The sequence below is a fragment of the Aulonocara stuartgranti genome, assembly GCF_965226115.1.
Source record: "Aulonocara stuartgranti genome assembly, chromosome: 14".
Lineage (NCBI taxonomy): Eukaryota > Metazoa > Chordata > Actinopteri > Cichliformes > Cichlidae > Aulonocara > Aulonocara stuartgranti.
The window spans coordinates 32,041,546-32,054,504 of record NC_138950.1 but is presented as its reverse complement, the minus strand read 5'-3'; the positions used below and the strand labels follow the sequence as shown (position 1 = coordinate 32,054,504).

The 12,959-nt window shown below is 43.7% G+C and overlaps 2 protein-coding genes across 4 annotated transcripts; one reads left to right on the top strand and one right to left on the bottom strand.

The window, feature by feature from the left end:
- Positions 1-67: 67 nt before the first annotated feature.
- On the top strand, positions 68-7,013 carry LOC309687146 (inositol-tetrakisphosphate 1-kinase-like). 3 transcript variants are annotated; one of them, XM_082501878.1, is made up of 10 exons: positions 68-237; positions 374-398; positions 4,056-4,178; positions 4,370-4,487; positions 4,575-4,676; positions 4,836-4,876; positions 4,996-5,161; positions 5,405-5,472; positions 5,558-5,720; positions 5,835-7,013. In XM_082501878.1, exons 1-10 carry the CDS (start codon positions 104-106, stop codon positions 5,960-5,962), a joined length of 1,068 nt encoding a protein of 355 aa, XP_082358004.1. In that variant the 5' UTR covers positions 68-103; the 3' UTR covers positions 5,963-7,013. The 3 variants fall into 3 exon arrangements, with proteins under 3 accessions (XP_082358004.1, XP_082358003.1, XP_082358005.1); XM_082501877.1 differs by having other exon boundaries at positions 5,795-7,013; XM_082501879.1 differs by lacking the exons at positions 4,836-4,876; positions 4,996-5,161 and having other exon boundaries at positions 5,795-7,013.
- Positions 6,081-12,720, bottom strand: LOC309687145 (uncharacterized protein). The gene is made up of 6 exons (XM_082501876.1): positions 12,417-12,720; positions 10,156-10,196; positions 9,982-10,051; positions 9,803-9,868; positions 8,623-9,671; positions 6,081-7,859 (listed from the first exon to the last, which is right to left on the bottom strand). The coding sequence occupies exons 1-6, from the start codon at positions 12,460-12,462 to the stop codon at positions 7,791-7,793; spliced, it is 1,341 nt and encodes a 446-aa protein (XP_082358002.1). The 5' UTR covers positions 12,463-12,720; the 3' UTR covers positions 6,081-7,790.
- Between the last annotated feature and the right edge of the window lie 239 nt (positions 12,721-12,959).

Sequence of the window (12,959 nt, the reverse complement as noted above, 5' to 3'; positions counted from 1 at the left end):
GCTCCTCCTGTGCGGACTCAGACAACCATGACTCATGACTGTCCCCATAAAAGAGCGAGAGGACTCGACACTCCCGAGCAGAAGTGGCAGAGGGAAGGGATGAATGGATCGTCTGTCCGTGCGCGTGTGCGGTCCCTCGGCTGCAGGGGTCCGGATGTCAGAGCGCAGGGTGGGCTGCTGGCTCAGTGACAAGAAGCGCAGGAGGATGAACCTAGACGCGTTCATACGGTTCTGTGCGTAAGTGTACTTATTGTTTTACTATGAGGCTATTCAACTGTAAAATTCTCTATACTGAATGATTTGTCAGCATAGTCTTGTTCATTATGTCTAACATAACAATAGACAATAAGCATTTTAATATTTTTTCCTACAGACACCATGGAGTGGAAGTGGTAAAGGTGAGTTCTTTTCGCCCATGAAATCTTGGCTGTGTGTTAAATCTTAAATCACAATGGCGAGTCACATGAAATGCGAGGCTGAAGACTGGCCAGTTTATTTTATTTGTTACGTATTCGTGTTGATAATTACAGTTTAATTAAGACGAGTGGAACAAGGCAGTGTGTGAGTCATGCTGTGTCAGACTCCAAGGAGTAAGATGATTGTAAAAGCCTAAATTAGGGGAAAATTATTAATTTTTTTTAGTGTAAAGGCTAAAAACTTTCTTGTTTGTGTGTGTGTGGGCGAACATGCTTAACATTGCATGTCTTTGTAAGTGCGTGACGGTAGATGGATGTTTTCATACTTGCTTGATAGCTGTGACACTAGATTATGAACACTATGCGCTCATAGTCACATACTTGCGGCCACAACATTAGCAGTTAGTATCGCAGCCACCTGCGGCCACCTGCTATAATCTGCTTGTAGTGAACTTGCAACCCATCCGTGATCATAACTGTTCAGACATTTAACTGCACGCAAATATCTTCATATACTACTGCATGGGTGTGTAAAACCACCTGGGTGTGTTTTATGGTGATTTAGATTTCAGGAGCAGAGATCAGGAAGTGACTCTTTTTTCTTGTCTGAAAGATTTGCTGGTGGCTTAAAACGAAGCATTAAGCAATACCAAAAGAAAATCAAAAGAACTGCGTGAACAAGGTCTATATATATTTCATGTGGTGTCTTAACCTTTTACATACTGTGTGATGTCATGAAGTTGACCTTGCTTCTGGAAGTTATTACGAGTCACTGTGTTGCAATCTATTGACTGTAGGTGTGCCAGTGACAAGGCCCTGCTAATGTACATAATTATCTACTGGCTCTGTGGTTTGGTTGTAAAACATCTGATCCCTCCTGAAGCCAAGACAGCTGTCACCCCCAGAGGTCAACTCTTTTGTTTTTTTTCTTTGTTCTCTTCTCGAATCATATAAGGCTTAAAGACAGTGCTGACTTTCTATTTGGTTTTATTTATATGGCACCAAATCACAAGAACATTTACCTTCAGTCAGATTACTCCCCTATGACAAGGCGCTTGGTCATAGGTTTCCAAGGTTTCTAGGAAAAGTGGCCACAATTCAAAGAAACACCCCTGCTGTCCTTGCTGCTGACTACCGGTTGGATATGCAATGATTTCAAACTTAAAGTAATAACACAGACTCATTTGATCATGTCTTGTAGCACACGCTTTTTTGGGAGGCGATATTCAAATTAGCTTTATTCTTGTTTTATCACTGTTATAGACAGAATGGGGATATTATCAATGCAAACAGTAACACCTGTGTTTTTCCTGCTCAGCCATTTGAAAATTTGACTTTCTATATTTTTTGATGATCACTCCTTAATTGGTGCAGTGATCAGCTACATGTGCTAAAACAAACTGCCATTTGCAACTGTACATTTATTACACTTCAAGACTGCACAAATGAAGATAATATGAGTGATAATATGAGAATTTAGCTATATTAAACTCCTACAGCATAGATTGGCTACATCTATTATGGCTTACAGCTGCACCACCCTGAGCACACCCAATCTGATTTGACCTAAAAGATAAGCACAGTTGTTTAGAGACAGCCCGAGAGCGCCAGGGTCTGTAGGTTTAGTGGGTGGGTCATGTGGTAATTGTAAAGTTAGTGCTTTGATCCCCAGTTCCTCCAGTCTGCATGTCAAGCGAGATACTGAACCTTGAGTTGCTCCTCGTGCATTGATTGGAGTGTGTGTGTGTGAACATTATAAGGTATGGATATGTGTGCGAATGGGTTCAGTTCAATTAAATTTTTTTTATTTATATAGCACCGAATCACAGCAAGTTTCCTCAAGGTGCTGTATATTGTAAGGGAAACACCCTACTGTAATACAGAGAAAATCCCAACAGTCTAATGACGACCTGTGAGCAAACACTTGCTGGCAGTGGGAGGGAAAAAACTCGCTTTCAAAAGGAAGATGTCTGTGAAGGTTCTCAGTCATCCAGGTCATCGTAGTCAAAGGAGCTTGCAAAGAAAAGCGTCTGGACTTCTTTAAGTTGCTTGAAGACGTTTCACCTCTCATCCGAGAAGCTTCTTCAGTTCTAAGGTCAAATGGTGGAGAGTCCCAGATATAAACCTAGTGGGAGTAACCCCCCACAGAGGGACAAAAGGACCCCCCGATGATCCTCTAATCGCCTGAGCCAAGGTGTGAAACTGGGTGTGGGTCCAAATCAGGAGTAATCAGGACCCTACACCACCGGGCAGAACATGTTCCCTCTGAGCCTGAAGGAAAAAAGAAGGAACACACACATGTAAAGGAAGCACTCAAAATGTGCGGCTATCCTAAATGGGCGTTTTTAAAGTCAGCAAAGAGGCACAGAAAAGAAGATCAGACACCAGCGAGGGAGGATAAGAAGGACAGACGCAACAACATTGTCATCCCCTATGTAGCCGGTGTATCAGAGAAACTCAGGAGAGTTTTCTCCAAGCATGACATCCCGGTGTATTTCAGACCCAGCAACACGCTCAGACAGAAACTGGTTCACCCGAAAGACAAAATGCCAAGACACAAACTTAACAATGTGGTGTATGCTGTACAGTGCAGCGAGGAATGCTCAGACCTCGACATCGGAGAGACCAAACAGCCACTTCACAAGTGCATGGCACAACACAGAAGAGCCACCTCCACAGGACAAGACTCAGCAGTCCATCTGCATCTTAAGGATAAAGGACACTCTTTCGAGGATGCCAATGTTCACATTTTGGACAGAGAGGACAGGTGGTTTGAAAGAGGAGTGAAAGAAGCCATCTATCATCTATGTCCACTGTGAGCGACCATCTTTGAACAGAGGCGGTGGTTTACGACACCAACTCTCTGCCATCTATAATCCAGTTTTGAGATCCCTTCCCAGACGCCTTAACGCCCACTCACATCCTGGGCCATCTGATCTTAGGAATTCGCATGATAAGTGGGGCCAGGTTTCACAATGAGCTCACCCGAAACTCTGGCTGATTGGGACCCACGCCCAGTTTCCCACCTTGGCTCAGGCGATTAGAGGATCATCAGGGGGTCCTTTTGTCCCTCTGTGGGGGGTTTCTCCCACTAGGTTTATATCTGGGACTCTCCACCATTTGACATTAGAACTGAAGAAGCTTCTCGGATGAGAGGTGAAACGTCTTCAAGCAACTTAAAGAAGTCCAGACGCTTTTCTTTGCAAGCTCCTTTGACTTTCAAAAGGAAGATACCTCCTGCAGATCCAGTCTCAAGGAGGGGCAGCCATCTGTGAGACCAATTGGGGGTGAGGGGAGGAAGACAGAGATTTTAATAATTAATGATTAAAAACAGAGTTTATAAATGTGTATAAATATATATAGAGACTGAAGAAGAAACACTCAGTGCATCATGGGAAGCCCCTAGCAGCCTAGGTGTATTGCAGCGTAACAAAGGGAGGATTCAAGGTCACCCGATCCGGCCCTAACTACATGAAAAAGGAAAGTTTAAGTCTAGTCCTAAAAGTAGAGAGGGAGTCTGTCTCACTAATCCAAACTGGGATTAAAGAATAAGATAATGAAGCTTGTAATAAAAAGTAGAAAATTCTATATTAAAAGAAGTTCATCAACATAGCCTGTACATTTTTTTTTCTATTGTAGATTGATCTCACTCAGCCCCTGGGCCCTCAGGGACCCTTTGACATCATCCTTCACAAGCTGTCTGACGTAATTGTGGAAGCTGAGCACGATAGCCAATCACAGCAGCTCCTTGATAACTTTCAGGTAATGCTGCACCTATTTAAACTATTCATGTTGCAAGTCCAGTAAACTGTGTGTTCATCTGGGGCTGCTGACAGAGGATACTCCAGTACCCTCTGCATGTAGTCTTTTAATCTCGGGTGTTAATAATAATGGTGCAGCTGGACGTTTTCATTAATGAGCAGTTAGTGACTCCTCTCTCTTTCCCACCACAGAGTTATGTTTCAGCTCATCCTGACACAGTGCTGCTGGATCCCCTGCCTGCCATGGCTAAACTATTAGACCGCTTTATCTCGGGTCGGATAATGAGCCAACTGAACAGTTCACTCCGAGGTGACTGCAGCTTCTTAGCCCAACGGTAACACAACTTACAGCTCAATCGCAGATATTAACAGTTACTCATTCTTCTTTGTTTGTCAGACTGGCGTATCTGCAGTCCCCCATGCCTCGAGGTCCACAGTGGCAGTGACCTGTCATCCATTCAGCAGGCTGTGATAAGACAGGGCCTAACATTTCCTCTCAGTCAGTTCACTTAATGTCTGTCCTCCACATTTCTTACTTATTATCTTTGTGTGCATGCATGCATGTGTGTGTGTGACTGAAGCCTGGAGGTAACATGCAATTCAGTTTTATAAAAATAAAATACTAACACACAAACACTTCCTCTTTTCCTCACCTCAGTTTGTAAAACCAGAGTGGCACACGGCTCATATTCACATGAGGTAGCTGATTTGGTTTTTCCTGCCTCGCAAAATCCCACTTGATATCTACTAACTACTAACTGTAAAATGTATTCTTGTAAGTTTCCATTTCTTAATCTCATGTGGTCTCCATGCTGCAGATGTGTCTGCTCTTCAGTGCAGCCAGTCTGGCTGATATCCATCCCCCCTGTGTGCTTCAGAGTTTTGTGAACCACGGAGCCGTTTTGTACAAAGTGTTTGTGGTAGGAGACAAGCACTGCTGCGTAGAGAGACCCTCTATCAAGAACTTTCCCTCCGGCCCCTGTGGTCAGTTTCCACCCCGCCAATATTCCTTTCGTCTTTCCCGTCTTTTATCATTTAACTTTATATTTTAACTTTTTTTTTAACTCACTTGCATCGCCCTTACCTTTCTTGCTTTTCCTTTCGTTTTGTGTCCCTTCCTTTTGAGTTCCAGCATTTCATTTTCTCTACTACTTTTACTTTCATGTGCCACTGTTATCACCTAGTTTTGCTTTCTGTATAACAGTTTCTCTTTCTCCCTGCCTGCAGACAGGAAGACCATCTTCTTCAACAGCCAAAAGGTGTCCAAACCAGAGTCGAACTCTAATCTCACGTCTGTGAGTAATATTTCGGACTTAGTTTAAAGCAACAGGTCAAATGCTGCTCATGTCCACCATAAAATGCCACGTCTCATATTCTAAGGTGGATGAACATATGGTGGACCCGCCTTCTCCCAGCTCAGATGCTGTGGCCGCCCTCGTCAAGGAGCTCCGAGCTCAGCTCGGCATGGCCCTGTTTGGCGTGGATGTCATCGTCAACATAGGAACGCACGCGCTCACCGTCATCGACATCAACATTTTCCCAGGTAGTGCCGGAGTACACAGTGACTTACACACAGGAAGACACTGTCGTTTTCTGATGCGCTCTTTTCTCTGCTAGGCTACGAGGGCATGCCTCAGTTTTTCTCCTCTCTGCTCAGCCACATCCAGTCAGTGTTGGACAAACACGCCGCTGCTGGTTCACACACTACAGGTGGTTCCTCTGAGGAAACAGTGGGTGTTTGTCACCCCAGGAGTTGATCACAGATTGGTTTCATCAAAAGGATAAGCAAAACTTGATCCCGAACTTTATCCTCTTCAAAACACACTAATTACTTTGACCTGCTAATTGTCTCTGCTCTGTTAAGGCCAACAAACAAGCAAAAAAAAAAGGCAACCTACAGTACTTGAGTATACTTTTCTGTTTATTGATTGACAGGTAGCATAGAAGAAGATACAGCAGGCACAAAATATAGCACTCTGATTGGCCAGTAATAATACAAATGCCTTTTTTAATCACTTTTTTCCATATTGTGTCATATGTCCTCTATGCTGAGCGCGTCACCTCCCCACAGACGTTTCCTGCAGTGATCCTGCTGGTTTGTGAGATTCATTTTGTATTTCTATAGAAAAAGGAACTACAGTACATTCATGTTGATTAACCTTTGAGCGAACAAGCATCTCCTCTTTGGAATAGATTGCTATAACATCGTCAGTGTTGATTCATAACGTGTATTATTACCACGTGTTTACACAAGTTGACCGTCGGCTCGGCCAGTGTTCAAATACATAAACGTATCGTAAATCTCGGCCTTGTAGAAAAAAGAGAAATATTTGTATACGAGTACCACATGATGCACTTTGATTACATATTAAAATACATTAAATAATTCAGTATTTGGCTAATTATTGCATTCGCGTGTGCTCTAGTCTATACTGTGTTATTGCACTAAGTGGGCCTCCAGTAGCAACCCTGTTAATCCCGCACTAAGTGCATATCTGCCCAGTGTCCTCTTGGGGGCGGTGTTGCTTCATATTTCCCATGACCTTGGCTTACAGACCACATATCTGATATTTACACAAATGACATGACAGCCATTAAAACTGGGATGTAACACTACCTAGTATTTATCGACGTTATTGTCGGTGTCACTGTTACCAAAAAGACAACAAATGGCTTTAGTTTTTCCTCTCCTCCTTCCTTCAGCTCCTCCTTGGCTTGTTAAGATAAGAGTGCAAAGCTGGCTGAGAAACCTGAGGTGACACTTTTAGACCTTGTAAGCTGTAAGTACATCACCTCCTTCTGCCACACGATCAACCAGGCAAAAGACAAACTTAAAGTGTGACGTACGTGCAAGTGTGTGTTTCGCTCGTGTCACCCCGGTTCGTCGCAAACAGTCTGGCTGTAACAGTGCGTGCGCCGAATGAAACAAACAATCTTCATTTCTACTTAAGTCGCCAAAGAAATTAAGAGGAGATAACGACTTCCTCCTGGGTACAAATATCAGCAGTATCGTTAACAGTCGGAACAGCAGGGTACACACAGTTATCAGTTATTGCACAAAATATACTGTATATTAAAATACACTAACTACTTATAATAGGGAAACTGTATTTTTTTTTTCCTGAAACAAGAACACGCCATCAAAGATGAAACCTTCAGAGTAAAAGAAGCGCTGATTGCTATGATCATGACTCTTCGTGGCTGACAATCTGCAATCAAACTAACATCTGAATGAAAGTGCTGAAATGCTATTGCATCTATCGCCTGTCTACCTCACGCACGTTATTTACAGATACTCGAGAAGACAGGGGCAACGGTGATGAGCACAAGCTTTCAGATTCTCTGGGAAAACTACGTCTTTTTCTTCAACACAAAAACACATCCAAATGACCAAAAGAGAAGAAAAAAAGAGTATTCTTTTTCCCTCCAGGCAATCTAAAAGCAGAAATGAACCAACAGTATGTACACTTTGCACTAATGTCCATTTACAGATTCCTCTGAGTGTTGAAGGGATTTGAAGGCTGTTAAATGGAAACTGTGTGAGCCGAATGTGTGACTGTGAATGCAACAAAGGGGTTTTGTCATTCTGCTGTGCGTGTGGGTTATGGGTATCTTATCCTCTGCGAAGTTCCCTCAGCTCTGCAGCCACTTTGCGCAGCTCTGCTTCAATCTCCAGCAGCTCCTGCAGATTAAAAAACAGTTGCACAAGCCTGGAATCAGTGCATTTGTAATTTGAACAGACAAGCTAAGAGAAAGCATATTTTTCAACTATCCCAAACCACTGTCAATGTAACAAGAGACACCCCCCCCCAAAAAAAAAAAAACCAACAAAAAAAACAAAAAACAAAACATGCAATAATAAATGTTCCATTTAATGGAGTCTGGTCAAATTAAATTGACTTGTATACACCGACTATATACCAAGCATATTTACCTTAATGATTAATTGTTTGAATAAATGAACCACTGATTTTATATATTTCAGTTGCATTTCACTCTGACGTATTGGTCTTAATGCTTCATGTTTGATTTTGAAAGTGTAAAATCTTTTACTTTGTGATATACTGAATATTACAGTAACATACATTGTGATTTATCAACTTTTTTTAACCGCATGTAATGTCCTCAGATTTAAACTTTGTCAGTATTTGTTTTAGCCAATTAAAAAAAGTTATCTTACTTCAGTTATTTATTTATTTATTTATGTGATTAAAAATGAGATTATCAAGGTTGCCAGGTCACATGACCCCTTTTGGTTCTGGTATTCCCAGAGAATTTTAATTTATTTAATAAAATGTCGTTATTTGGTTTCCCTTTAACAATACTACATCACCAAGGATGATATCATGATTCTATGGGTTCCAATAACTACCAAGTAACTACAGTATAATTACACTGTAATCTGCAGTTAAGCCTGAATGTACCCATTAATTGTTCTAACTTACTTCTCCTTCATCTTCTTCATCCTCCTCTTCACCCTCATTGTCTTCCTCCTCCTGCTGCCCCTCCTCATCCTCCCTGACATATTCATCCTCATCTTCCTCGTCCTCCCCGTTTCCATCCTCCTCCTCCTCACCCTTGTACCGCTCCCGCTCAAACTGCCGTGTAGCCTCATCGCTCGCTTTCTCCATTACTCTCTTCTGCTGGGGCTCCTTCACCTCCACCTCCTTTGCTGCCTCTTCCTTCTTAAATCCAGTCTCTGTTTTCTCAGAGTCGGGCTCTTTGTCTCCTTCCTCGCCCTCCTCCTTCTTCTTCTCACTGTCCTCCTTCTTCTCTTCCCCCGTCTTTTGGTCCTCGTCTTCCTCTTTCTCCCTGCCCTGCACCTCCTGCTGTTCCTCCTCCTGCACCCGTTTCATCTTCCTGACGAGTTCATCCAGCTCCTCTTGCTTCTCCTTTCTCTCCCTCTCCTGCTCTGGCTTGCCCTTGCTGTCCTGCTCCTTGAGCAGCTCCTTCAACTCTTTTTCCACCTTCTCTTTCTCCACCATCAGTTCCACCTCATTCTTCCTCCTCTCCTCGAGCCTCTGCTTCTCCAAGTCCTCCACCATTTCCTCCTTCTTTTCTTTGTCCTGCTGCTCCTTCTTCTTGTCCTCCACCTTGTCCTTGTGCTCCGTCCCAGCGCCTTTCTGGATCTCCCTCTCCTTCACCACCTCATACCTCTTCTTTTTAAGCTCCTTCAGCAGCTCTTTGAGCTCTTCGTCATTTCTCTCCTCCTTGCCTTTCTTGGCGAGCTCTTCGGCAAGCAACTCCTCGAGCTCCTTGGCTCGTTCCTCCTCGTCATCCCTCTCTCTGTCTTCAATGCGCGGCTCCTCCATCACCTTCTCCTTGGTGTCATCATCCTCTGTTTTGTCTTCTTCCTCTCCCTCTGTCTCCTTTGCGAGGTTGCTCAGATCTCTCTCGTCCTCGCCCGTCTCCTCGAAGTCATTCTCATCCTTCTCATCATTGGCCAGATTGTACTCGTACCGCTGACGTTCATCATCATGCTCCTTATCTCTCTCTGAAAAATGGAAACAGTCAGTGTGACATAAAAAAAGACAACAAATATAAGTGCCCATGTTTTATGGGGGTTTTTTAGTAGTAATATCTTAAAAACAACATCAGACTGAGGCAGTGTGAATTTATGTGTACCATCATCAGCCAGTTTCTGCAGCTCCCTGAGAAGACCCTGATGCCTGTGCACCTCATCAAGTTCATCTGCAAAAAACAATTAGACACAAGCGAGCCTAATCACCGTGCAATCAAACCGCACACACCAAACCCTGCATGACACCATCTGATCTCTTAAGAACAGCTAATTGGTTACCTACCTGCTAGCTGTGGGCCACAATCGTGCGGTGACCCATCTTCATTCAGTGTCTCCTGAATAATACATTCAACCTAATGGTACAATACACACACACACACACACATATTTTACAGTTGAGTAATTAAAAAGCAGCAGACTGATGGATGAAATTCAAAAATAAAGTCTTGTTCCTCACCTTTGCATCATTAAGGGGTGAGATTACTGGCCGGCTTCCCACTGAAACACAAACACAGACAGAGACGCAGAGTGAACACGGTGAGGCACGGAGGGACAATTGGACTAAAAATCAATGTAATCAGCAGTTTTCTATCAGTAAAAGGAGCTGAAACCTTGCACCACAGATGAAGTAGTTTGTTTACTTTCCAACCGTTTGCTCTGTGCGAGCGTAGGTGGAGCTGTTCCCTTGTTAATGTGCTTAACTCCCAGTCCCCCCTTCTCTCTCGCACTCCAGGATGCAGTCGTTCCCAGAAGCTTTAGCTCACAAGGTCGTTTCCCACCCGGGTTAAATCAGTCACCAATACCACACAAGCCAGCCAGTCATTAAAGGCACACTAAGCTGCTCTGCTGGTGCCTTTTCCTCACGGTGATACACTGCATCTAGCGAGGACCAAGAATCCATGTTCATCCTGCAGCCTGCAACCCTCTCCTTCATTATTGCGCGCCGGGAGCGAGGACTGTTTGAAGTGTGAGACGTGATGCTGCTCAGTTCCAGCAGCTTTATTCACTCTTTGTTTACAAATGTCATCGCACATGTTAACTTTACTTTACAAGATTGTTTTTTGGTTTTTTTAGTGGTACTTTGCCATCACAATTATGAAGAAAATCATGCATAAATAAAGGCAAATATCATCAAGTCTGGGCCCCTGACATAAAAAGGGAAAAATAAATAAGTTTTTAACTGTCATAATATTTTTTGACTGACTTAAAATGCCTAATGAGCGTGTACTTCTATTAGCATGAAGTGCATTTTTCTTCCAAAACCACCACTGCCAAGCATACCACACTAACAGTGCCACCCAAAATACACAAAGGAGAATTTCTCTAAGGAAGTTTCTAAGGAATTACTCACATCTACAAAAAATATATATATCTCTGAGTCACATAATGGAAATCAACAGTTGTTTTGTTTTCTTAGTGTTTCTCATCAGCTTATTTATTAAAACCACTTCACTTTGATTGTGTCTATCAGCTAACAACAACGGTTTTGTTTGAAAGACTCCATAAAGGTTCACTTCATCAAACATGACTTCAAATGTTATGTATTCACAAATAATTATAAATAATAAAAGACACTGAGGAAAATTAAAGCTCTGACTTTTATCTGGGCTCTGTGGGATCGCAGCTCGCAGCCCGATCAGTGCAGGATCAATACGGGACCAGCTGATACCACTGGTGCCCCCTCGCAGACACGTGAGCTGCCTACAGTTTGGCCTTTTAACAGTCTGCATGTCCATGTGATGACGAAGTGTGTGTGTGCAAGCTGGGACACCCCAGCACCATAATTATCACCGTGATCTGGCTTTATTTCGGCTTGTCCGCTCAGAAATGAATACATCACGTGTCCAAGTCAAATTAGTGGAGTACACGAGCTGCTCAACAAGCCCCCAAATGTCTGTCTGCATCAGGAATAGGTGCATTTATTATGGGGGGGGGGGGGGGGGGGGGTTGAAGGATGCGCAATATGGAGTGTTGGCTTTGACAGATGTGGAGCGGCAGTTGCATTATGCAGTATTTTATATCCATTTTAATGTAATAATAGATTTGGTTGTATAGTGTTAGGGTGGGGTTATTGCCCTCACACACTGCGACACAACTCTAACCCACAGCTTGTAGTATCCTCTATAGGTTACTGACAGAGCTGTGCGCCCCTGCAGACACGCGCGTGTGTGTGTGTGAAGCACACTCCCCCCAGATTATAATTGATTACGCTGGCTCTCGCAGCGGCTGGCGCGTGCAGCTGAGCATCACGCGCACGTGTGCGCTGTTCCGCTCACCTGCGCGCGGAGCTTTTTCCATTTGGATTAGTAGCGGACAAAGCCGGGAATCCCTAAACACTGAAATACTCCTCTGTGTGTGAAATGTGTCTACGGGCAGAAGCAGCATCGCCCCACAGGCACACAAACACAAAGGTGGGCGCACAACAAATTATGTAACAACGCTCCTGTTTAGCCTATTAGTCTTAAACCCCTGCGGATTCCGCCATTAGGTTAGCATAAAGCGCCAGTCTGCGCCACAAAGTAGCGCTAAAACGCGTTTATTGTGTGTGTTTCTATCACAAAGCCGGCTCCATGGCGGTAAAAAGAGTAGCTGAGGTAGTAGCGTGTAAAGAACTGGGTCGTCTTCGGCTTAGCTTGCCAATTTTTTGCCGCCACTTCACACTAAAAGCGCCCTGCATGCACACAGTGTGTGTGTTTAATGGATGTGATGAATGCTTACCTCCGACGGCAGCCCAGAGAAACACCGCGGTTATCAGAATTCCCATAGGATCCAGAAAGTGAGGCTCCTGCAGGAGATAACCTTGAAATAACGGGCTGGATCTTCTTCACACACCCGCCGAGCGAGGTGGAGCCGAGCCGCGGAGCACAGTCCTCTGTGTGTGTGTGTGTGTGTGTCAGGTGACCGATTAAAGCCCAGACCGGTGCCAGAGAATCAGGTTGACGTCCTGTACTTAGCAAAAAATATTTGCGCATCAACTCTGATAACAGTAGGGGCATGCAGCTCTCCTTGGAGTCAAGTGAAAATAAATTAACTTAAACTGCGCTCTGTTTAAACCCCAGCCAACAAGCTCTTCAATGACACTATTAGGATAACACTTTGATTGCAGGCTCCCTGTAGGCTCCATCACCTCCTCTCCTCTAGCTCAATTATTTTAACAGATCACTTTGAAACAGCTGGTAATGTAAGGCACATTAACAGGTCTGTATGTCACCTTTGGGAGTTATTAAATATCCAACTGCAAGCTCCCTCCTTCAAAGGCAC

Bases quoted from the DNA above. Each gene is read 5' to 3' on its own strand.
- LOC309687146 (XM_082501877.1), top strand. From the start codon at position 104: ATGGATCGTCTGTCCGTGCGCGTGTGCGGTCCCTCGGCTGCAGGGGTC. The intron at 238-373 runs GTAAGTGTACTT...TTTTTCCTACAG, and splicing joins GCGTTCATACGGTTCTGTGC to ACACCATGGAGTGGAAGTGG. The intron at 4,677-4,835 runs GTCAGTTCACTT...TCCTCACCTCAG, and splicing joins GGGCCTAACATTTCCTCTCA to TTTGTAAAACCAGAGTGGCA.
- LOC309687145 (XM_082501876.1), bottom strand. From the start codon at position 12,462: ATGGGAATTCTGATAACCGCGGTGTTTCTCTGGGCTGCCGTCGGAG. The intron at 9,672-9,802 runs GTACACATAAAT...TCCATTTTTCAG, and splicing joins GCAGAAACTGGCTGATGATG to AGAGAGATAAGGAGCATGAT. The intron at 7,860-8,622 runs GTAAGTTAGAAC...TTTAATCTGCAG, and splicing joins ATGAAGAAGATGAAGGAGAA to GAGCTGCTGGAGATTGAAGC.